Consider the following 25850-nt stretch of genomic DNA (forward strand, 5'->3'; position numbering starts at 1 on the left):
AGAAAGCCTGAAGTGAAGCAAAGTTTTGGTATGAATTTTAATTACAGCATGATCAGGGCCTTTGGGTGGCATTCAGACACATAGCACAAAATATAGGCTGTGGGACACTGGGAGGTTTCAGTCGAACACCTCAACTCATTGGCAGGCTGTATAGAGCTGCAACCCATTTTCACCTGTTCCAGCCTATGGGCCAGAAGAATGATTGTAGCCCCTCTATATCACCAGTGCAAGAATTCTAGACTCTGGTATCCATATACATGCAAGCACAGTAGTTCCTCTCCTGGTCTGCCTCTAGCAGTGCCTGCTTCCACTTTACTCCGTTTGGGACTGTCAGACCCCTTGTCCTCCTTTGGATGAGCAATTTAAAGCATGAAATTCCTTACATAAGCCCTCCACAGCTGGTAATATCAGCCCTAGGAACTGTGATCTATGGTTCACTTGGTCTCTATTCTTCAATTCTTCAAAGGAACGTCTGCAGGTGAATCTTGGACAATATGTGGCCCTGTAATTGTTACTGCTCTCTGGTCCAAAACTGCACGTTTTGATTACTCTTTTACATATGTGTACATGGAGGCAGAGGATGTCATGTGAGGTACAGCTGTTGTACTAAACTCGAAGCTCCCACTAGAACTGCAGAAATATGGTGTAGCCATGTAGGAGCGAAGGTAAAGAGGACAATATATGTGAGAGGAAGGTCCTTGACCCTACTTCTCCATATTTGTGCAGGGAGTTCTTGATGCTCTTGGCAAAGCAAAAGCTGATTATGGCCTGAATTATGGCTCATAAAGTCTTGGTTGCAAAAGTGGTAGCAGGGACAGATTACAATACACTTGGTATTTACAGTTTCTTCTGTTCAATTTTATTTACTAAAGCGCTTGTTAATTAAATTAAACCAATGTAAGAATCAGGTCAATATATTCTAAACAACAATAACAAAAAGCCACTACAGTTAGATTACTGAACAGCTCAGTTTTGCTCATTGAGTGCTATTGATTTTTTGGCAGAGAAAGAAAAAGAACAGATGGTGAAAGAAAGAAATTAAACTGCCGGTGATGGAATACAATATCACACTGAATTATAAAGAATGATGATCACCAATCCCTTTAAATAGGCATTTGCATACAGTACAAGAAGCTCATATTGTACAAGCCCTTAGCTGATTGTTTCAGAACCTCACAATAAATGGCTTATTTTCCAGTCACCGGAAATTTTGCATTTAATTTTATTCCCAAACTGAAATCAGAATGCTAATCCAATGCAATTTGCTGAGGGTGAAATGGGTGCATTGTGCGATGGTCTCATCAAAAGGCAAAAGCTTTTAGCATGTTTTAAAAAAAAAAAAAAAAAAAACACACCCAAAACCTTTCTGCATTTCTTTACTGATAGCTTCATCACTGTAAAGCCCAGGTATATTGTAAAGAGGAGAGCTGGATTACAAAAAAATGAATTCAAATTTTTAATAAAGGTTTTTATATTATTCCCCAACCATAGCCTAAAGAATTTGTAATAAATGTAATAAAACCCAGTACATTTTGGAAAGAAATGTAAAAGATGCTAATGAAGGCAAGGGGCCAGTGTAATTCTATACAGGCTGCAGAACAGATTTATATTCCACATGTAGGATTCCAGCAAATTAAAAAAAAAAAAAAGCAGGGGGCCAAACTCAGTCCTGATGTAACTGCAACTCCATTCACCCTCTTCCTCCACATCTCAGTTTGATCCCCCAATAATGTATTAAATGTGATTTAATTAGCATTTTTAATTATGCATAGGAGAAGGATTCACTTAGATACCAAGAGCTAGGTGTTTTATAAAATATGAATGATAATTTTTTTTACATATAAGATTTTTTTTGTGTAAGTCACAACTGACCTGGACCATAAACAAAAGACGTATAGTTTATTTAAATGAAAGTGCTTTTCAAATCTCCTATGCTATTTATTATAAGATTTAATACTTTTCTTCTTTCAATCACAAAGCACTTTACAAAGGTGGTTAAGTATGAAAATCTCCATTTTACAGATGGGGTATGGAGATGTTCAATAATCTGCCCAAGGATACAGAATAAATCAGTGGCAGAACTGGACTGAACCCAACTTTTCAGAAAGCTAGTCCTATACATTATACAGAGATGAGTGAACTTAAAAAAATACAGCATTTGTTGTTGATTTGGAGAAGCACCTAAAAAGGTGACATTTTTGCACCATTTAAGTCAATGACAGCCATCCAATTGACTTAAACGGACCCAGGATTTCACCCTGAATATTTAACTTATCTGAGATACCGGTACCCCAACACCATGGGTTTGCAAAAGTGGTCTGAAGATCTCATAGGTAATGAGATGAAGAGATATGTGGTCCTGCTTGTTTCTAGTTGATTAAGAAATACCACAAGAATAGCCTACCTTGTGGACAGTTTTACTTCCAGTCCCTGAAGAAAGACAGAGGTGCACAAAAATGAAACACAATTTAAGGAAAATGCTAGTCAGAACATTTTCAAGCCTCAAAAGATTTGGCATGAAGTTCTGGCGAAGTTCAAGCCTTTTTTTCTGTTATCCAAGCCAGTTCATCTCTCCTTAGTCTCCAGAAGATATCTCTACTCATAACATCTTTGATTTGGCTCTAATTTACCTTAGGTCATAAATCAGAACATACAGTAAATATCTCAAAACTTAACAGCATGTGATTACACAAGCCTAGTAAGATTTCAAAACAACATATAGAATTTAGCAGGGGTGGGCAGAGCATAAAATATTTAGAGCAGGGATAGGCCAACTTGTTTTGACTTGGCATCAGTTCTTAGATACAAAGGGCATGACTTTCAAGGGTGCTAAACATCCAGAGTTCCCATTGATATCAGCTGGTGTTGAGCACCTTCAACACCTCCGAAAAATCAGGCCCAAAACTAAAAGGTGTCTCAGAAATACCAAAGACTAGATTAGACTGATTAGATAGACAAAGGGATAATTTGATATCAATTAATCACAGGTTCTAAAGTTATTTATCATTTCATCCTGGTTCTGCTTAGGAGAGACTATGAGAAAAACAGAGAAGGTGGGATGGAGGAAAATAAAAATCCAGTGATAACTGGGATGGAACTGTGGAACTCAGATATTAACGAGGCATGACAAATCCTACCCTACTTTCATGGCAGCTGTCTGACCACAGTTTGCACAGGGATGAGAAGAACACATGCTTCACTCTATCACAGGGTGTAGCGATTACTGCTCTATCATGTACTCCCCAGCACTCTTGGAGCCATTCTGGCTGCCCCACTATTATCTACCCAGCCTGGGTTAAGCACTTTCCAGCACCAACCCACTCATAGACTTTTCTGTAACAGTACCTAGAAACAGTCTGATGCTGCTGCTAGATTTCAGACAGACAATCCAGAGTTCACTGTGTCAGAGTTTCAATGTCTGCTCTCAGTTGCATTCACTTTCATTCCTGATTTGTAAAATACTATGCACTGATGTTCTCTTACGGTTAGCAACACAGAATTCAGTAGCTCCTGTTCTAAACAAAAACAAACCAATACCCAAATTGATCTCACAATATATACTGAAAATATTTGACTTTAATTATCTTTACTTTGCTGACTGTGAGCCTAAAATGTAACTATTGAAGTGTCTTGCAATGCTATTATTTTCATTCCCAAAAATGCTTCTTGTAAATGCTGAAAAATTATCAGTATTTATTTGTTTGGTCCCCAAAGTGTTGTAGGTGACTTATAGAGATACGGTCTTTGAATACTTGATATGCTAAGCTCCCTTTGGGGTGGTGCAACTCCCCACCCCAGTAATAGTCTGAGATGTGCTAAAATGATATATTCAAGTCCTACTCTGTACTGTGTATCCATGTCATGTCTCTTCAAAAATTAAGGCCTTGATTTCAGCCAGGCACTTAAATATGTTTAACTCTAAGCACACACTTACAACTCATTGAAGTCAGTGTGATTTAAGCACAAAATTAAAGTTAAGCATGCGCTTGGCTGAATCATGATCTAACTGAAGAATATCAAGCTCTTCAAGCTAGAGGCTATGTGTTTGTATAGGGCCTAGTACAATTGGGCTCCAGTTGGAATAAGTAACTCTAGGTGCTTCTGTAATACAAACAATAATGCAAATGCACTGCAATAAAAGAAACATGACCACAAGAAATAACAGTTCAAAACAATCTGAAATTTGTCTTCATTGCCCTGAGGTCTGTGAGTTACCTTTTCATAATAACCTGCTTCTATTTGTGGTATTATCTTATTGCTGCAGAGGCCTAAAAAATATTACCTTGACAACCAATAAACACATTAATCCATGTGAGATGTTTCCCTTGAAATACTTTCTATATTGGAAGCGTTACGTAGGAGGTAAAATTCAGCTGGAACTGGAAGAGTGGTACTGAAGATTTGATCAATCTTTTCCCAGAATATTGGAATACAAGCAGATTGCCAGCTCTCATGCACGTACAACCAAATTCACTGCTGCATTAAATGGATGCAGCTTCTGTGCCCATTTGCATCAGTGAGAATTTGGCCATGAGTTTCACCTGTTCTTTGGATACCCCTGGCACCATATACAGAACTTAGCCCTCCGTTTAAAAAAGTTTGTGCAAAGACCAAAATAACTTGTGCAGCAATGTGTACTTTGTTATTTTTACACTACTGGTCCTGTTTCTCAATTGTCTTATACATTTAAACCATGTAATTCACAAAAGAAAGCACAAACCCAACAATTAAATTAAAATACATCTCATCAAGAAAACACCTGTGTAAAAGTTGGGCATTGAATCATCCACTACAACTGAAAAGACTTGAGCTGTGACAACTGAATGTGAATAGTAAATTTCAAATCTCATGACCCTCCATTGAAAAGGTTCTGACAGCAAGCCCCAGACAAAAATATATTCTGACACTTAGCATTTGACCTCAGTTTTTGTGACTGAGCTTGGACAGAGAATTGGTCCTAAATTAGCTATACTCAAAGTCATATAGTGATTGATGGTCTGATTCAAAGTCCATTGAAGTCAGTGGAAAGGCTCTCATTGAATTAAATGGGCTTTGGATGAGATCGTTACCAAAGATTTGAATCATACCCAGAAGCTAATAGGGAACCAGTTCAGTAGCAAGCAAGGCCATCAGATTCTGCAGGCATCACCTGTTATGGAAATGATCCAAAGCCCATTAAAGTCAATGGGTGTCTTTCCATAAACTTTGGATCAGAGTGAAGAATAGTAATCCAATATGGAAGTGACAAACATTAAAATGACTATGGCAAGGTCCACTTCCAGGTTTTGTTGTGCTAAGCACAGTTGGAAATAGTTACATACATTACATTTTATCCATAAGGATAAACACTTCCGTGTATTTGTCCATGTTAAATAACCCATTGCGTGGGTCTCTGAAGACATGAAGTGAACCATAATGTGTGTTATTTCAGAGTAACACATAACTTGTTACTTATTATTATTGAACTAAGCTGATTTGAATAGAAAAACCAATGGCAATGAATACTTAAATCAAGGAAAGAGCAATTCAAGTGAAGGAGAAATTCTCCTTTTGTAGTCCTTAGGGAAAATAAAGGAAACCTTTTGTAAATATGGACCATTGTGCGAGATTTAACTCCTGAAAAAAAGGTTAAACCCTTTAAAACAAGTGGATGCCTTTTCCCTAACACTAATACACAGCATGGGATTAACTTTTCAGAAATGTTTTCCATTCCTAGTAACACTCATTATAGTCAGGTATGCCAGAATCTAGTGGATAACACAGCTTGTTTTGGAAAACAGTCATTCTTCTTGTATGACATCTTGAAGTCCCCTTGGTAATCTATAGTGTTCCAGTCTATTGACACTGCTAAGCACACCTGAAATCATAGATTACAAAAAAAGAGGGAACGTAAAACATGTCTACAGACAAAGATTTTCAAGATCAAACATAATAGAAATGATACCACTGTTGCTTAAGAACAATATATGATAATGAGGAACTGTGTCCTTTTTACATTGACTTTATTAAATCGAACTAGCTAACCTGTTGTAACAGTCTCTGTACATAGATTCCTATATCACATCCAGCTTCCATTTGAGAGGGTGATTTTAAAAACACAAATGTCCAACCTCTGAAATATCTATACAGGCACGTATTGTTGAAGTAATCTTTTAATTTTCAAAGAAATGATGAGAGTGAACTCATTAACGAACATCTTTTTAATTTTTGTGTCTTTCAAAAATGGCAAGATTGTAAAAAGGCTAAAGTTAATCAGCAGTGCAAATAAAGCATTCAGAAGCTATGACACATCTTACAACTGCTTCTTGAGTTTACAAAATTAGACTAGAACTATCCCAACTGAAATGTTCACAAGATTTTTTGTATAGTTTATAGGTCTTCTCTCAGTGGAAATATAGCAAGAAGAGTTTTTCCTCATGGTATTTGGGCAAATTTGATCCCAGATTAAATCTGGCATTATTAATATGTATCATTTGTATTACAGCAGTGGCTAGTGGCCCAGCTGAGGTCAACACCCCATTATGTTAGATGCTCTACAAACACATAATGTGTCTCCACCCCAAAAAGCATATATTATAAATACACAAGCCAAAGAAAGTGTGAGAAAAACAAAGTATTATTATCCCTAATTACAGATGGGAAACTGGGATACAGAGAGATTACCTAAAGTCACACAGCAAGTCATAAGAGGCTGGAATTTAACCAAGATCTCCTAAATCTAAACAATCCTAAACAATCTCAGGAAGACTGGTCTTGTGGTTAAGGTAATAGATCCACAAGACCAGTCTTCCTGAGATTGTAAAGTTGTGTGAAAATGAAAGAAACAAAACAAAATAAACCAAACCATATATGTTTAAATTTTTCAGTGTCTATAAGGTTTGGTTGTAAAACCAGCAGAGAGATCAAAGTTGAAATGAGGCCTTATTTTATCTAAAATTATTCACTCATCCCTAGATTCTATCAAGGAAAAAAAAAAAGCTGACAAATCAAATCATGAAGGCCTCATTTAAATGATACTTCTCTAAAACATAAACAATGACTAAATTTACTAACGCTACTTCCAGAAATTATTTATTGACTTTTTTGTTACAGAATCTGACATCAATTTTTAATTCTGTCATTGCTACAATACACAGTCAGGACTATATATGAGCTCTGGCTTATAGAGTGGTTTGGAGATGCACAACCCCAGTGAGAGCTTCATAAGCCATTGTGTCATGTGAGGCATAGCTTCATTGTAGAAATAAGGAGAAATGTGTGAAAACTGGAACTTCTGTCCCGTGAGAATTTCCAACATTTCAACATTTGTTTTCAAAGCAGGATGAAAATCAAAACAACAAACTGTTTTCACAGAATCAAAAATTCCAAAAAAATTCAATTCAGAAATGTCAAAACATTTCAAGTCAGTTTGACATTAAACTGCATCTGACAAAGGTACCGTGGTGCCTCATGAGAGTTGTAGTTCACTTACTTCATGCCTTTATTCTTCTCTGTGGGCCCGGATTCCTATCCAGACTGCATCTTTCATGATGCACTGTGACTCTCATGACAAACTGTGTGGCTCTATCAGAGGGGATTACCTCATGGGAGATGTACCAAGGAGCCAGGCCAGTAGGAGAGAATGGGGGAATGAAGTGCCCAAACTGCATTTCCCATGAGTCACTGCGGCATCTTGGGCAGATGCCATTTAATGTCAAAATAGCTGAAAATTAAACGTTTCTTGTTCAGTTCAACAAACAGCAATGTTTCAGTTTGGGTTGAACCCATGGAAATTTTCAATTCATTGGAAATTACTTTTCTGCTGAAAAATAATTTATATGGAAAATTCCCAACCAATCCTAGGGTATCAGAATGCCAGCCCAGAAGACAAGTCCTCTATTTATCAACATGTCACATATAGCATGGAGAACATGGCAGGTTCAACTGTGTGCCAGTGATATTCAGCCCTGACCATCAACATGAGAGGGTAGTTCAGTCTGCATGCCACTTTCATCCTCCAGTGCCAGTTAGTGACTCTTGTTGAATTTAGTAAAGTGAACTGGGAAGAAAGCTCATTTTCACACTGATCACAGAACAATCTTTTAATGATGGTGGCTTTCAGGCACTACAGACCCTGACCTGCATTGGAACTGAGGGTGAAAGGCTCTATTTACCCTTGCCAGTCACTTCAGTCATGCAGTCTCCATTCTATGCACTGCTTTATGGATGGATAGATTTACATACGATAAGCATCCACAGAGTTTTCATCGATGCCAATAAATATAAGGTCAGGGCTACAATACCGGTACGAGTAATATTATAAGTGGAAATAACTCCATCATTTTTAAGCTTACGTAAGAGTAACATGCATTTAATTTTTAGTTTGTAAACAGGGAGATTTCTAAAAACACTTTTTGATTCTGGTCATCTTGTTCCCTATGGACCAGGGTTTGCCTGACTCTGAACTGCTTTGCTTGGGATGGAGAAAGCACACGGATACTAACTCAGCCTCTTAGTTATTTGCAGAGGGAATGGGCAGAATGAGAGTCCTTGAACTCAGGGAGCAAAGGATGCTCCGGAAGAGTGCACACGCTGTTCCACCTTTAAAAGGGGTGCAGACTGCACTCTCTTCCATACCCGGCCAACTCTGCAGACTAATGCAGAGGGGTCAGATCATGGCATAGTGTTAACAGTGATACTAGCCTTGCTGACTCCTTGTGCCCCTGATATATAATTAGAAGAGAATCAGAGGCACATGGCCTGATTTTCAGAGCACCACTGAAATCAGGCCACTATTCTCTTCTCATTGTACATGCATAACTCCCATTAACCTTTGAAAATACTCTGGCATATGAATTAATAATTTGTCTCAGTGCAAGTGAAGGAGAGAATGGACCCCCTATTCCTATATATAAATGTAGGGATGCAGGAGTGTCACGCCACAAACATCTGCTATGCCATGCAAATATCTATACCCACTGAGGCAAACACATGTACTAGCATTCATTAATTTGAGTGGGCATTAGTTGTGTGTACTGGGAAGCAACTAAACTATAGTTGGAGGGTCTTGTGGAAGTTTGACAAGAACACATGAGTTTGGATACAATGTAGTGCTGCAAATAATTGTGTGTGCTCGTACTTTATGTAGGTATATTCCTGCCTGGCCTACGGCCAAATCCTTGGGCCTGGAGCATCCAGGGTGCAAAGAATGCTGCAGAGCTCTGGCACCAGCTGGACAGTAGTAGAAGTCAAACTGATCTTGAGGGGGAAAGGCTGATCTCAAAAGCAGCTATGGAGTTGCCCAGCAGAAATGAACTGACAATTTATGGAGGGCTGCTGAAGAGATGTGAAGGGCTAATTTAGATGGGCTTCCCCACCCCATCCTAGAGAAACTACATATTGCTCCCACAGAGCAGGATCATTCCTCTGTCACCTATTTTACACACTGAACCCATCTAGCTCTGCACTGATTGGTCTCATGCACAGTCATTTTATGCAGCTGTCTGGTGTTTATATGTCCCCTAGCTGCCATGAGGGCAGGAACAATGGACCTTGGAGTAGTAATTGGGATTCTTGACATATGTGGATGCTTAGTGCACTAACAGCAGCATCTGAGAACAATCTTTATGAGTACATGCACCATACACAGAAATATAGTTTTGCCCTTTGAACATGAAAATTAACCTGTTCCTGGCACAACACTGGTCTTGGGATGCATCCTTTCCAACACATCTTAGTCCTGGTGTGAGATGTCTATTAGGGAGTTACTCTGTGGTTTGCTGTCAGATTGCTAAAACTACTTAAGTAACAGTTCAAATCAGTTGAATGGCTATGGACTCATAGGACAGGGAAACAGCCAAATGAAAAATTTAGTATCCAAACTGCATCAGACATCAGAGGTGGTACAAATGTGTTTTCTATTGGGATTTATGCCACAAATGGTTTCCACTCCAATGCTTAATAAAAAACATTCCTTTTGTTTCCTTCTTTGGATGTATGCCTATCATAAAATGTGAAATCTTTTATTGCCTATCCATTCTATAGTGCATGAGAGATTTGCTGCATTTTATTCACATGTGAAATAGAGCATACTAAATTTTGGGATAATAGATAGGTCTCCACAAGTGGCTACCCATCTGAGGGGCTGCAATATGAGGAACTGTAGACAAGATGCCTGGAGTGAGTGAGCACATGGCCCTCTGCTCAATGTCCCATTTTGTCAGGCTGATATTTGAAAAGGAAGAGGAATTTCCTTGCTCGCCTGCTTGCTTTGTAGTTTTAGCAACACTTTGGACTCTCCTGCTGGGGAGCGAGTTCCTGATCTGCTCACCTAAGGAACTGGCATTAGCAAATTTCAGTCAAAAGTAAATAGTGCTGCCTGGAGTCCTAACTTCGGTAACTAACACTGCAATAGTGGAGAAAAGTTTCCATAGTATGTTGTTCTATTTTGATAGTTAAGGGAATGGTTGTTGAAACAGAATAATTGCATTATGGAAACTCTGTTCTACCACAGTATTGAAAGAACACATATCTGTTTGTGTGCAATATAGAATACACATTGGGCCCAATTCTTCCCTAGTGTAACTCCATAGATTCTAAATCTGTGATTGATCTAATGTCTCTTCTATGTTACACACAAACAGATATTAATTTAAATAGAACCTTATAAAGCAAAGATCTATTAGTTAATCTGTTAAGGGGTGAGGGGGAGAGGATGAAAAAGTTGGATAAAATAAGAATTGTTTTAAATTTTCACTCAAAAGTTCAATCCAAACCTATTTTCACATTTAAAAAACCTGATCAATGTTTTACCCTGACGGAGTTCCTGACCAGAAGCTCAACCAGCACTCACTGGAGTCTATGTAGGTCTTTCTCATTGACTTCAGTGGAACTGGATCATGTCTTACGTGTGGAAGCACCAAAACTGTACAAGTCAACATTACTGTTGTGGTATTTCTAACCACACTCTAACCAGGAAGTAACCAAGATCAAGACAAACTTTTACCGCAGGGCATTCAACATGATTTCAATTTGGGGATGATGTTAAACGCCACAATTTTGCCTCTGTTTTTACCCTCTGAACAAAACTCAACAAATTCAGCTGCAATTCTATGAATGGCTTGGTTTTGTTTGATCATTCCTTACAAAATGGAAAATATTTTCTGAGAGTCAGCTTTCTCTCTTTTTATTTAGAACAATCATACTTGTAATAGCATCAAACACAATTTTAACAAAAAAGGCCATTTCATGCAAACTCTTACCCATGAGAGTATTGCTTAATCATGTCTGTAGACGCATTGACAGTGAAATCACTGGGACTACTCATGGGAGGAAGAGTGCGCAAGATCAGGCTGAATTTTTTTTTAAAACTCCTCATAAATATCAAGACAAAATCACATTTCATTACAAGAATTTTAGCCTGAGTGAGCATATCTCATAGCCTTTGAATAATTGCCTTTTATACATTAATTGAATGAAATTACATTTAACTTTGTCTCAGTGAGTCCCTTTTGGAATAATTTAACCAAATCAAATTAGCACACAGAAGCTTTTCTGAGAGGGAAAATGAGTTCTGTAAATGATTACTAAGGTGACATGAGCTTTTTATTGAATTATGAAGCTTGCATGAAATACATCATGATATTCTGAGGAAATAGATGGAAACTACAGACCAGTAAAAATTATTATTATATGGTAAATTCCAGCAACAGTACCATGTTATCTCATGATTACGGGGTAGGTATGTAACTCATAATACTCGTGTAGGTCTTTCCAATGGAAAGTTCATTCTCTAGTTTTGGTGCCTAAGTAATCCATTTTAGGAGTGGCTTCTGCTCAGTAAATCTCTCTCTCTCTCTCTCTCTGTATATATTATGTATATATCCATGCCAACCAATTCCAAATCTAAGCAGAAGAATAGTGCTGTAAAACATGTACAAAGCCAGCTGGCTCAAGGCCTATTCAATTTTTTCTTATATTCTCTGTTCTTCGCTTATCTACTGTAGATGTTTACCTCTGCTTTTTTTTTAGAAACAAATTATTTGAAGGATCAAATTACGTTTTTAAACCAGAAAATCTCCACACTACCTATAGTCAAACAAACTGCTAATATGCAACAAAGGAAAATGTGGTTATAAGGGGTATTAGTGTGATGATTATTCTGAGCATATAATGGTCTAGATTTCTCAGCGGCTAGGAAATCAGCATAACCTGTTTGGCCCACTATATACATCCCATCCCAAGGTGCACTTGAACTGTTATACATTGAGTGTTGGATGTTCTATTGGTGTCACTTCAATCTACACCAGCTTAGGATATAGCCCTGATATTTCCCTGGATTTTTTTTTTGGTCTTTATTTAGTTTGGAAATATTTAAAGCAAAGGAGTAGTTCTCACTTCTCTTCTCATAAAAGGTATGTTTAAGGTGACAGAGGAACTCTGCCACAGCATTATAAGGCTTGCTGACTACAAGGGGGTCATTATCATAGAAGAAATATAGATCTATAGATAACAAAGATGTGCAGAGCTGTTAAAGGTATGAAAGTTTCAATATCTCTGGGTTTATATGTTTATTCAGGTGCTAATTTCCAGAATGGTTTGGAATACAGCAATTCATAGCAAAAGCCAGTGGAAAGTAAGAGTAGATTCCCCCTTCTGCTTTTGATGGCTGTTCCCCTGCAAAGTTGAGCTTCTGCAGCTTTTCTAAAAGAGTAGGAGGATAAACCCAGTGCCTTGGCCAAATCCTCTTAGAATAAAAGATATGCCACTGTCCAGATAACCAAAAATACAGCTGCTCTAATTGACTTCAATGGGCTTTGGATCAGGCCCTTATTGAAATATTGAATATTAGTGGGATTTTCAGAATGGAATTTGTAAGAGCACAGTGGATGCAAGACTAAGCACAATGTAAATACAAATTATTTAGTGCTAGACTGGAGGTCCCTTACTCACATGGATGAGCAGTTAGTCCCAATGAGGTAAAAACTGGGACTACTCCAATTCTCCATTCTGTGAAAGGAGTTAACAATCTGGGTCCTCTCTAGATTCCAGTGTCCAAAAGAGCTAATTGAATGGCTCAGTTCAGTACCATATTGTGATTTCATGAAGAATTATTTTTAATCATTGCTGTTTTAACCTTCTTCATTCATTATTTCAAAAGAAAGGTTGCCTCAAAATGTAAAGTCTCTCTCTCTCTCTCCCCCTTTTTTTTTTTTTTTTTGGTGTAGTTTCTAAGTCTTATAATCATAAACAAGTACAAATCTTCTAACTATACCTCACTTTCTTTTCTTGTAATTTACATACATTGATCACTTCCATATGTCTGGCGTAAGGTAAAATAGTTTGTGTGCATAGTAATGAGAGTGAACGTACAGCAAACTAGAATTCATCTTTTGTCATATTTCTTTATTCTTCAATGTACAGAAACTCAAAGTATTTTGGCTCGCAGAAATTTCCTTTTAAAGGCCATCTGTGGCAAGTCTCGGCTAGGGAATCATTCTTAACAAGTAAAACCTACATTGCTCAATCTTGCTTCTAGTACCCTCTATCTAATAAAACTTAAAAATAGCACATCTCTGATTTCACTGTTATTTACACCAGCGTTACTTCTGCAGAGCTCTATTGACTTCAATGGAGTTATTCCTGATTTATGCCAAAATAACCGAAAGGACAATCAGATCCCAAGAAACAAACAAATAAGCCAACCCTCATGAGGCCAAATACTGCTACATTTGAAGCAAAATGCAAAAATTCCACTGATTTCAATGGAAGTAGGGTTGAACTCTTTATGTCTGATTGAAATGAGTTGTCATTCTGTTTACTAGCTGTGATCATCGGGTTTAGCTTCTCTGATGCTTGCATACCCTGCATAGAAGCCAGCTAATATGTGGCACATAAAATCTAAAAGAAGACCTTAGTGACATCTAGTTAGTTTTAGTTCAGAGCAAGAGACTTTTTAAATACAGCAATATTTGTGTTAATTATTGTGTTGATCCAGTGTTTCTTTGTCAGTCGTCATTAAAGTTGTTATATCATTATATCACTATATCCTTCCATCACAATCCTTCCATCCCATGAAGGTATAGGAGGTAAGCATAAAAGCAAATATAAGTAATTTCCTGGGTTAACTCATGAAATGTCATATGGCTGCATTGAAGGTATGTGGAGGATATGAACTGGAACTTATATTTTGAAAGATCAAGGCAATCTCCGGTTTAAGAAACAGGTGCTTTTTTACTTAGTCTAGAAGCAGTGTATGAAAACAAGAGATCTTCTGAATCCCAATTCTGACTTTATCTTGGTAGCTATTCCTTGCCATTAGTCTTAAACATAAACAAATTAAGGCCTGCAAACACTTGTTTAGTAGTAAGTTTAGTAGTCATAAAATATGATAATATGAATAATAAACTCATACAGGGTACAGTTCTTGCCACTCGGAACAATATCTTGCCACATTTACTGTACATGTTGAGAGTGAAATGTAAAAGGGTATCCAAAAAAGGTTTTAGAGAGTTCCTGTCTGCATTAGCTGAAATATCCAAATGACCAGTGAGATAATGTTTCCAGTATTATAGCAACATAGGTTGTGCCATCTCAGTACATGACTATCAGTATTTTTACAATAAGTACCTTTTTATTAATCTTTGTATGATGGACATAAAAAAGACTCCTGGCTGGAATCTGAATCTCCAAATCAGTAGGACCAGTCTGAGAATAAAATACCACTCAATGTGAGTAAGTGTGACAATACTTTGACCCTAAACAACTCCTCACAACATCATTTTGAACCACTTTACAGATAACAAAACTGGAGGAAAAAAATGGTTCAGTAGGTAGGGTGCTAGTCAGGGATACCAGAGATGGGTGTTCTAGTCCCTGGTCTATCACAGACTTTCTGTGGGACTTTGAGTAAATAACTTACTTTTTCTGTGCCTCAGTTTTCCCATTTGTAAAGTGGGGATAATATCACTTTCCTTCCACAAAGGGGTGTTTTGAGGACAACATATTAAACATGGGGAAATGCCACTGTAGTGGAGGCTTAAAGAAGTATAATAGAAGATAGTGATTCAATAGCAGAGAAGGATTCTGTACTCAGGAATTCCATGCACAGGTGAACAAACCACATAACCTTGGACATCATGTGAAAAGCACTGACAGAACTATTCAAATATATTAAAAACCCCAACAACAAGCTGAAAAGTAAAATTAGATTTTTATGATCATTTTAGTTCTAATGGTCTAAGCTGCAGATAAGGCAAATGTTTTAAATACATAATACACATATCGTTAAGCTTCAAAAGTACTTTCAAAAAAGGACCTTTTAAAAAAGACCAAAAAGATGTTTTCTCTTTTTCTTTTCTCCAAAGAGGAAATCCTGTATGCCAAATTTCAGCTAGATGTCCTTTGTTACGATGAGAATGCAAAGACCCCAGGATAGATGGGATAATAACAATATTGACAGTTGGGTACTGTACCGGCACAAATGGAACAGTTATAATGCTGGAAACAATACCCTGCTAATGATTAGGACATTTCAGTCAGTGCAGACAGAAGCTCTTTAAAATTATGTTATGTTCCCCTCCTATATTTCTCTCTTGGTGGACACAGACTCATAGCAGATGTATTCTGGCATTTCTTGGAAGAACAGAAATTCTGGAATTCACTTTTCTGAGAGAAAAAAAAAACATTGTTGCAGATAGCTCAGGAGTTCATTTAATATCTGTTTGCCATGCAGACTCTTCAGAACAATGGTCCTGGTGCTCCTTTTTCACCTCCTCGAAATGAGGGGAGCAGGAGAAGCAAAAAAAAGCAGCTTGGAAGATAAGACGGTGGCTCATCCTTTCTCTCTAAGTCCTGGTGTAGATACTGTTATGGCGACAGAAGAATTTTTCTGTCGACCTAGCTACTGCCCCTTGACGGAGAGGGGGATTTACTACAATGATGGAAAAATCCCTTCCATTGCTGTAGAAAGTGTCTACACTGCAGCACTACAGCAGTGTAGCTGCAGTGCTGCAGCATTTGTAGCATAGATATAGACTCTGTGATCCATGGAGTTGTACTCTGCTTTCCCCAAGCCTGTTCTGGATCTGAAATGTTTGCAGGCTGCATCCTCTTTCAGTCTCAAAAGAGCTGTGAACCCTTCCACTTGGAGGGAAGAATGTAGCTAAATGAATCTACCAAGTTTTTGGAGTCCTTTTCCCACATCATGCAGAAGTTTCCACAGAAGCTAGGATGGGGCATAGGAGCCAATATGGTTTCTACTTCATTAGAAAAAGGAAGGAAGGAGGATTTTCTTTTTCGTATGCTTACATGGTAGATACAGCGCAAAGAACTGCATCATTCTTCAGACTGTTCTCAGCAAGATCCAAGTTTGCACAAAAATATTTATAAAGGAAGGCAATGTTATTTGACTGCTCAGTTCTAAAGTTCTTATAACATTCAGCTGAAGAGATAAGCAAACAGCCCAACAAATGCCAAACAATTCTGAAGCATTAGAGGAATGGCAAACACTTTTGACTGTTTAGTATTTGGCTATCAAACACCAAGGGATGAAAAACAGAGATGACGCATAGCAGAATGGTGCCCACACATTTCAGAAACTGCTGCAGGTGATTTTAGCTCATAGAAAATATGGAAATGTCAGGGTGGGAAAAAGATCTCTCAAAATTTTATCATTTGGAATATTCAGAATTAATCAGGGTCTGATTCTGCTCTTGCTTCCACCAGTGTAAGGTTGGAGTGACTCCAGTAAAGTCAATGCACTTATACCAGGATAAGTGAGAGAAGAATCAGGTTGAGGATCTGCATATCTCCTTAGATTTGCACAGATGCACATGCATACTTATGTGAAAGCCACATAATATGAAACTGGGTCATAGAAATATTTAAAAACTAAAAGTAATATATGCCATTTGAATTAGAAGACTTAGGTAACTGAGACAGGGTAACAGATCTGACTTAGAATAAGCCTAGGTAAAGCTATGAAACTATTAAGAAAGACTCTGCAGCCACGGCCAGTCACCACCAGTGGGTGTAATTGGGTACAGAAGATATTGTTTGAAATGAAGGTAGATACAAGAGGGGTGAACTGGAGGAAAGTCTTTAAGAAAATGTTGCACATAATTGTATTGTATATTTCATTTTATGGGCAAATTCTGATCTGCAGTGTAACTGCAGTGTAAATTGAGACTAACTCAATGGACTTCAGAAGAGTTACTTGAGATTCAGGAGCATTTAAGCACAAACTTAACTTTAGTCAATGGAACTTACCATGTTCTTAAATGCTTTCCTCACTAGGAGTGCTTTCCCAAATTGGGGCCTGAGCCTTGCGTAAATGAAATCAGAATCTGCTCCGATGGAAATACATGAAGAGTATATGTAATCGTGTCATAATGAAGTATATAAATCTGGTACTGTCTTCCTAGAAAGAATGTCCTACTTTGGGAGATAAAAATGCCAGTGCCTTGTGTGTGCCAAACTTGCATATATTTACCTGGTAGGCTTAATCATTTATTTTTGGTAGATGGTAACTACTGTGCCAAATGTTACACTATATATTGAGACGACTGTTATACATTAAGGCAACTCTTGGTCAGAGGCAACAGTCACAAGAAGTACCTCACAGGCCATTAAAACTGAAAGCAAGTGAACAAAGATCCACTGGGTTGTAACTCTTCATGGCAAGGATTGAGATACCCCCTCCTCTATCTTCATCTGTGCAGTACCTAGCACATCCTGAGTGCTACTGTACTATACAATAAGAATAATAAATAATAAGAATAACAAGAAGATGACGACGTGTGAGTTCTGTGGAGGGGCATTACTATAACAAATCCAATCCAGACCCAGGGAGTTCACCTAGTTGAGAATCAAAGTGTAGTAATGTTTAAGAGAGAGAAAAAGAAGTAACAGGGAGCATTTTAGAGTTGTGAGAGGGGAACCTACAGTACTTTTAAGAATGTTTGTGTCCTCAACAGGTGATGAGCTCCCTTCTAGCTCTTTCACTGGGGGCAATGAAGTTCTGCACTTACTTAGAAAAACTAGGAAAAGAAAAGTGAACTTACCATCACCACAGTTATGCTCACCATTCACAGCTGTTACTGCAAGAGAACAACTAGCCCACATGACATCTGCATATGGCAGGCCCCTGTGACTGCACAGCGGGCATGTGCACATTCCAGAAGGGGGCTTTAATGCTACAGGAGAAGGAATTCGCTGACTAGCCCACCAACCACAGCAGAGCACTTGAGGGAACATCCACAAGTAACCTTAATGAGTAAGCGCTCTAAGGCAAATTACAGAGCCTCATCTGAAATTTTGACCTAGAGTTGCCACTGTCCACTACATGCACTAGTTTAAAAATAAGCATGTGGGATCCTGGGAATGATTTTACCCTTTTTTAACTTTGAAACTTGAAAGTAGAATGTCTTCACACCACTTACAAAGATTTGTTTTCATCTCCCTCACTCAGGCACTGCCTCAGGTAGAGATCATATTTTGCTTCAAATTGAATTGAGGTTAAGTCAGGCTCTGGCTGATATGGGAGCTATTCGAAACATCAGCGTATCTTTACATTATTATTGGTTCCATTACAGTATTTCAGGGATGAACATGAGAGCGATAAAGAATGAGCCAAACGGAAAGAAGACTCTCTAATAGCAACTGCAGGAATTAGAGGTTGCATGCTGAATCATCAGCGATCATTTCAAGGATGTAATCAAACCAAAATTACAGCACAGGGAACAGAGCATGGTAATATATTAAATGAAACCTGAAAAAAAAAAAACACTATTTTTTTTAGGAAAGTCAAAAATGAAAGTCATTTAGTGATTTCCTCTCTGATATAATTCCATGTATTCATGTACGGTACATGCACATGTAATAATGGATTGGCCTTAGTAGACCATTAACACGGGAATATCCCATACATGCCATGTTCCCTACTTTAATCTTTGTTTTGTCAGGTTTTATGGTACCAACATGTGCCTAAACATATCCCAAGCACTCAGAGATGCATCTAAGTCCCGATCCGGCAAAGCACTTAAACATGTGCTAGACTTTAAGCATTATGTGAGTAGTCCCTCTGAGTTCAATGGGACTATTGATGTGCTTAAATTTTTTGCTGGATCAGGAATTTAAGTATGATGTAACAAGCTGCAAGGATAAGCTCTCAGTATCTGCTCCAAGGACAAAGAAAAGTGCATAGTCTCCATTGCGAGCAACCGAGCACCTTTTATGAACAATTTGGTCACATCAAAAAAACTATATAGCAGACCTAGTTACATGGAAATAGTTGGCCTCTTAAGAAAGGAAGAGTTTTGTAATCCAGAAGCCACACTTTCTCTCCTAGCATTTAATGGGAAAATTGGCATGATAGAATAAAAATGTAGGGCCAGCTTTTCTTCCTCCTTGTTCTGGTCACTTTGCATCTTTGCTCGTAATTGACTAGCTGAGAATTCCTTTACACAGGCAAGATCTCAGCTGATGTAAAGAATTTTAACCAGTCCCTATACTAACTTCCCCTCTCTCCAGTGTAAAGGGTATGCTGGGGGCAGGAACGTTATGTCAGAGTGGGCTTCTCTTCTGTTCTGACAATTCTCAACTGGTATATGGCCTCCTTGGGGATCATGACCAGCTAATGTTCAGCACCTAAGCTACTGTAACTACTCCAGGATCAGCACCAAGACTGCCTGAAAATCTTGTGACTACATCTTAGTCATGCATTTCCAACCCCTATGCCAAATGGATCTTGACACAAGAGAGATCCTGAACTATAGATCTTTTTGCAATGTAGAAAGAACAGGGGCTGAAGAATCTTACAAGCCCTTGCCTACATCCATAAACTACACTTGTTATTCCTATCTCCCTGCTCCTCTGTCCAAGTTCTCAGTTCCCTTCTCTTCTTCACAGTGTGTGTGAAAACAGAGGTTTTCAGAGAGGAGAATATATGCATAATGTAATTTAAGTCTGAGACCCTTTAAATGGGCATCTTGAGTTTTGAGACAAACTGTGATATTAAGTGATGAGGGACATGTCTCAAATCAGGCCCTGTATATTATTACTAAAATGCTCTCGTTTTTTGTTTGGTTTGTTTTTTTTTTGTACTGGGATTATGTGGCTGGCTATAGAATTGGGTAGAAAAAAACACCCTCAAGTTATCAAGTACAAGTTGATAAAGTTAATAAGCTACCTTACCAATTAAATATCATACTTAGACTCACATGTACCCAGGTAGTTCGGTGCCACTTGCCTATAAAACAGTGAATGAAATCCTGGCATATCTGTAGATTGATCACACACACAGAGTCTGGGGGCAGCTCTTATTTTCATTGCCATTTTAGGCAAAATACTACAGCCTGAACAGAAACCAGGGAGGAGTACAAATGAATCTACATGAAATCCTTTTTCAGTTATTTATTCTCAAGTAATATGGATCCAGCTGAGCAACAATAACAAAAAAGAACCACACATATTCTCTTAACAAACATACTTAGAGGATTTAGTAATTTTCAATAAACAAATGGGAAGAGACAGATGGATATGAGAAACTTTAAATTCACAAGATTTACTCATGACAAAAATCAGAGTAGCTTTGGGAAGAGATTTATGAAACAAGGAATTTTAATGGGAATTCTTTCTCATTAAAAACAAAAACAAAATTTATTGTAGCTAGCTCTATTATGTGGTTATGCTGTTGGTTCACTGCATAAAAGAAAAAGAGAAAGCAAATGGGGAAAAAAGGGAAAGAAAGAAAGAAAAAATCCATATGGAGCTAAAACTATATTTATTGTTTTAAACTTTGCACTCACAACTTGATCACCATCATACAGAGAAATCTATATACAATAGATGCTTTCTGAACAGAACCTACAACCTAATAACACAGTAGAGCTCATTACACTGTTCACTGAAACACGAGTCATTGGGATAAAAAGAAACTTTAAGAACCTGTTATTTCCTCACTGTTTAACAGTTGTTTTATTAAAGGCTTTCTTTGCATCTTGGATATTAAATTTCTTTTTGTTAAGCTAGAAAAGGGAGGTGGAAGTGGTGGGGATCCTTTTAACCTGCAGTAATTTTAAGCTATTTTTTTTTCATATTTAGGACATAATCCAAAGCCCACAGAAGTCAATGAAAAGACACATTGACTTCAGTGGACTCTGAATCAGGCACTTGATCATATTTATATTAAAATTGGAAAAGAAATATTGTCTGGGCCAGATCTCTTTCAATTCATGGACATAAGTGAAAATGTCTGTGTTTGCGATTTATGGGGTGAAATCATGACACAGCTGAAGTCTATGCGAATTTTTTCCATTGACTTCAATAGGGACAGGATTTTATTCCTGTTCACCCCATGTCTGATTTCCCTGGTGAGCTACCTAAATCTGACTAGTACAAAGCAAGTCACTTCTGCAATGAACCTGAAAGCATCTTTTCAGTCCCCCTTCCATAAAGGTGGCCCAATTTGTAATATATTTATTACATAGACTCCCTCTCATGCCCTACACAAAATGTGCCCTAATTTGCTGTGAGACTGAGTGACGGTAAGTCAAGAGAAAGTAAGAATGGAAGTTCACTGAAATGTCTGTCTGGCAACCTGAGAAATGACAGAGCTAAATAGTGGACCTTTGAAAGCAAGTGACCATAGGAAATTAAGGTTGGCAGGGATTTAACCCTTCATGAATCACTTTAGAAATTTTTAAGGCAAATGCCTGCACATTTTAACTATGTTTGACATCTAATTAGTCAGGAAAAACAAGAAGTTAAAATAAATTCCTATTATTCTTCAGAAACAAAGCAGTGACAATTGGTTACAAGGCATTTACTTAGGCAAAAAACAAGTGTACATTCAAAAGAAAAACACAATGACCGTGAGTAAAACAACAGAAGGAAAATTGCTTGACACATTCTTTTTCACCCTGCATGGTCTCATTCATTTCACAGTTTATTTTACTAAATTGCCAAACTTTCTGTGTAGGAATAGAATGGGGTTAGGTAATTGGAGGAGTGCGGTGGTTTTTCCCCTAATTGTTAGTAGTTTTAATATCCATTATTACCCACTGGTAAGAAAATGGCCTATAGTATCACGAGGTCCATACTGATATGTAACATGTTCATTCATTGCCCACAAAGTATATCTGCAGAATCCACAGCTCTTAAAGCAGCATATACACAAAGCACTGTGCTTATTTATCCACACTATAGTTTATCAGAAAGATAATTAGCCATCTGAAAAACACAATATGATAAGGCTTATTTTATAATAACTAGAAACTTATGGGTCCATCCTGCAAGATGCTGAACCCTTTGGCCTCAATCCAGCATAGCATTTAAGCATGTGCTCAGCTGTAAGCATATGAGTAGATGCATGCCGTCAGTGGGACTACCCACATGTTTAAAGTTAAGCACATGCGTTAAGTGCTATGGTGGACTGGGCTAAAGTGCTCAGCACCTTGCAGAATAGAGCTCTTATTTCACACATGCTCAAGATTAAGTATGTCCTTAAGTGTTGTGTAGGATTTGGAGCTAGAGTACTCAGGGTCTTGCAGTCATTTTTACAGCTTGTTCAGTCAATTACACAAACAACACCAGTGAGTCTATCAGTTTCCTGAATTATTATTGTGCAAAACTTTACCCTAGAAGCTGTTGTTTATTAAATAAAAACTGTGAGAATTAGATTCTTGTTTCCAACAGAAGCAGAAGATGAAAACAACCAGCCAGTAGAATAATCAAGTGTTGCAAAGCAGGTTATATATTTTGATACAGTACCGGTGGATATAAACTATGGGCCAGATTCTGCCATCCTTACTCAAACCAAATTAACACTTTATGACACAGCTAGCTCTACTGATTTCAGTGAGAAGACTCAGCATCAGTATGGGTGGCAGAATTGAGCCCTCAATCAACTTTAATGGCGTGAAAAATAGTAAACAATTATTAATTAGCCATTAACACTTTAATAGAGAACTTTTAAGCAACACTTTAAGTTAAACTCCTATGTAATAATTTCATTGAGTTTTATGGTAGGGGGCATTAAAGTTTGGAAGTGAGATCATAAACAATTAAAGTGATATTTAATGGGTTTTATAACATGGCATACGCATCAGGTTGTCTCAGATTAAATCATTTAAAATAACCATTTTGTATGTATTAAATGTAAAAGAATTTTCTCACAAAAAAACCCAACGCATTTTGAGGACCATAAAGTATTCTTTTCAGATATAAATAAAGTGGTGCTTACATACATGCATGCACACACGCATTCTTTTTAAAATATGCACATTCATTTATTTCACAGTTAAATCAGAACCCATCCAAGTTTTATAGGTGTTTAATTTTCTGATCTAAAGTGTGAAAATGATGTCAGTCTAGAATCACTTAGATGTTTTTTTCTTCACACTTGTGCCACCAAAAAAAAAAAAAAAAAATTCTCACTGTTACGCAAAAAGTAGAGAACATATTTTTCCTGGCATGAGTTATATAGACTATAGAGCCGACAGAGATTGACATCTATGACCAGAAGCACACATGTTCATTTTTTTCCATTGTAGAAATGGTACATTTCTCCCAACCTCCTCCTCCTCTCCCCCGCCCCACCATGCACACATTTTGAATTGAAGCTACTTTCCCCATCTCCCCACCATAAATAATCTGAGTTTATAAGAAGTCAACTTTTAGGGAGGGAAAACCTCTTTTCATAATAATATCTAGCTCTTATAGTTTAATCTTCTGTCCCATTTGTACACTGTCCAGCTTTATGTTTCTCTTTAGAATGTACATATATAGAATTTGCAATTAAAAGTCCTGCAATCATGAGGGAGAGGATATGCCTGGTTCTTCAGGCTCCTGACTTTTAATAATAGCAATATTTTCCTAAAGTTAATTACTGACAATGGCATTTTGTGTGATGCTATAAAATTTCAAAGGTAAGTGTAATCTCACAGTTATCTTCCCTTAGTAACACTTTCTCTGGAAGGATTACTGAAATATAGTCAGAAATATGTATGATACAATTTCATTTGAGAAAAAAAAATGTCATTGCATTAAAGATCATATGCAATATTTCTTGTACATTTTTCCTTTTCTGGAGCTGATCTGTGCCTTTCAGTTTATAGTTTCTTGGCAAACCCACCATCTACTGCTTATGTTAGGCATCTGATTGTCAGATTTGTACAAACTGAATATTCATGACTGAGATTTAACCACTTCATGCATAAAAAGGAAAACATAAATCTCTCTCTATTGCACAGTGTTTGAACTAGATAGATACAGGACTGTAGCTGTACAACATGCCTAAAACAGCATAAAGATTAGCTGGGTGGTCAAACATGTCAAATCATTTTTTTAAAAAAAGTAAAATCCTATGAAATAATACAAGATTCTTACAGAGATCAGCATATTCTAAAATCTTTGTCTGCAAATGTAACTAACTCTTCTTTGTCTGCATTTAAACTGAGTGGCACTGAATATAAAACAGGGTCTTTTAAGTGTTTAACCTTATTTTCTGTAACACAAAGTTACATTTTTTTTAATTATGAGGAAAAGTAGGAAAAATAGGAACAGATCCTAAGGGGTGAGAGAGGGAGGAGGGGAAATAAAATAGAACAACAGGCTTACCTTTATAGGATAATTTGAGTCTTGGCACGTTATTCTTCACATGCTGGCAGTTCACTGTTTCTGCTAGTAATACTCCCAAGAAAAGCAATGCAATCCTACTCAGCCAGCTCATGCTGCAGACGATACTGTAGGGTCCTTGTATATTGGAGCCTCGGTGCCCTCGGTCCTGTAGAGCACAGCCGCAGAACTTCAAACAATCTAGAAACTGGAGGTAACAGGTGATTTAGGTCAGTTTCATTCATAAACGCAGAACAATCAAGACCTCATGGCCATGCTATAAAACATCTCTCCTTCTTCTTCTGCGACAGTCGGCGGAGCAGGGAAAACTTCAAGCTCCTTCCCATACACACACACAGGCACAAAAATTGAGCCAGACAGTGGATAATGAGGCACAACTGTTGTGTGGAAGAGGGGGGAAAAATACCAAGGACCGCAGCAGTGGCGTTTAAGGAGCAGTGCGGTTTATCTACGCTACTCTGCTAGCCAGTGCCACAAGCTGATCCTGCTCCCTGCTTCAGTGCAAGCACGAATGAAAGGGAAACAGAGAGGCACAGCGAGCAGCACTGACTTTTCCCGTACACATGTAGCGAGAGATGACACAGGATCCCGCAGACAGGTTTTTCCCAACACTCTCTTACACTAGCTGACAAAGGGAGAACAGAAAAGCACAACCCACTCCCCTTCCCCTCCTGTCACACAACACATGCAAAAAACATCTAGGCAGAGATTAGAGGAGGGAACTGAAACCTCCACCAAGCTCTTGAAAGCTACGGGGCTGTACACTGACCTCCAAAGGCACAAGCTATTTTATAGCCAATTAGGGATTTCATTTTATTTTACTGTTTTTATTGAAAAGCGCCCCCTCCAAAAAATAAACCCTGAATATTGCTACCCACATAAATAACATCTCCTGCCCATAGTGTAATCCTTTGAGACTTGCTCTCAGTTAACAAGTAAGGGAGTCTTCCATCAACGTAACTTTACCACTGAAGCTTAAAGCCTTGTTAGGGAAAGTTCCTTTACCCTCCTCCCCACCTCCAATCCAGCAAAGAAATTCCTAGTAAAGCTCACTTCAACAATCAGTTCAAGACATGTATAGGTCCAGCGGGGCTTATAAATTATACTGGGGGATTCTCCAAAGGATTCTTATAAGTTTAAGATGTCCACAACCTTCCAATTGCTTAAACACTTTAGTATTATTATTTTATAGGATTTTTTTTAATTGGGTGAAACTCCTTAATGAAGTTGGGTTG

The 25850-nt window shown here is 37.8% G+C and overlaps 1 protein-coding gene across 1 annotated transcript in view; it reads right to left on the reverse strand.

Moving 5' to 3' along the window:
* SEMA3A (semaphorin 3A) overlaps positions 1-24762 on the reverse strand; it is a 197073-nt gene extending 172311 nt beyond the window's left edge. The window contains exon 1 of the mRNA XM_067564004.1: positions 24598-24762. Within this exon, the coding sequence (XP_067420105.1) occupies positions 24598-24709 (112 nt within the window). The 5' untranslated portion in view covers positions 24710-24762. The remainder of the gene's footprint in view (positions 1-24597) is intronic.
* Positions 24763-25850: the final 1088 nt, after the last annotated feature.

The sequence above is a fragment of the Emydura macquarii genome, unplaced genomic scaffold, assembly GCF_026122565.2.
Source record: "Emydura macquarii macquarii isolate MOO-44397 ecotype Brisbane River unplaced genomic scaffold, CSIRO-AGI_Emac_v2 contig_2636, whole genome shotgun sequence".
In the NCBI taxonomy this organism is placed as follows: domain Eukaryota; kingdom Metazoa; phylum Chordata; order Testudines; family Chelidae; genus Emydura; species Emydura macquarii.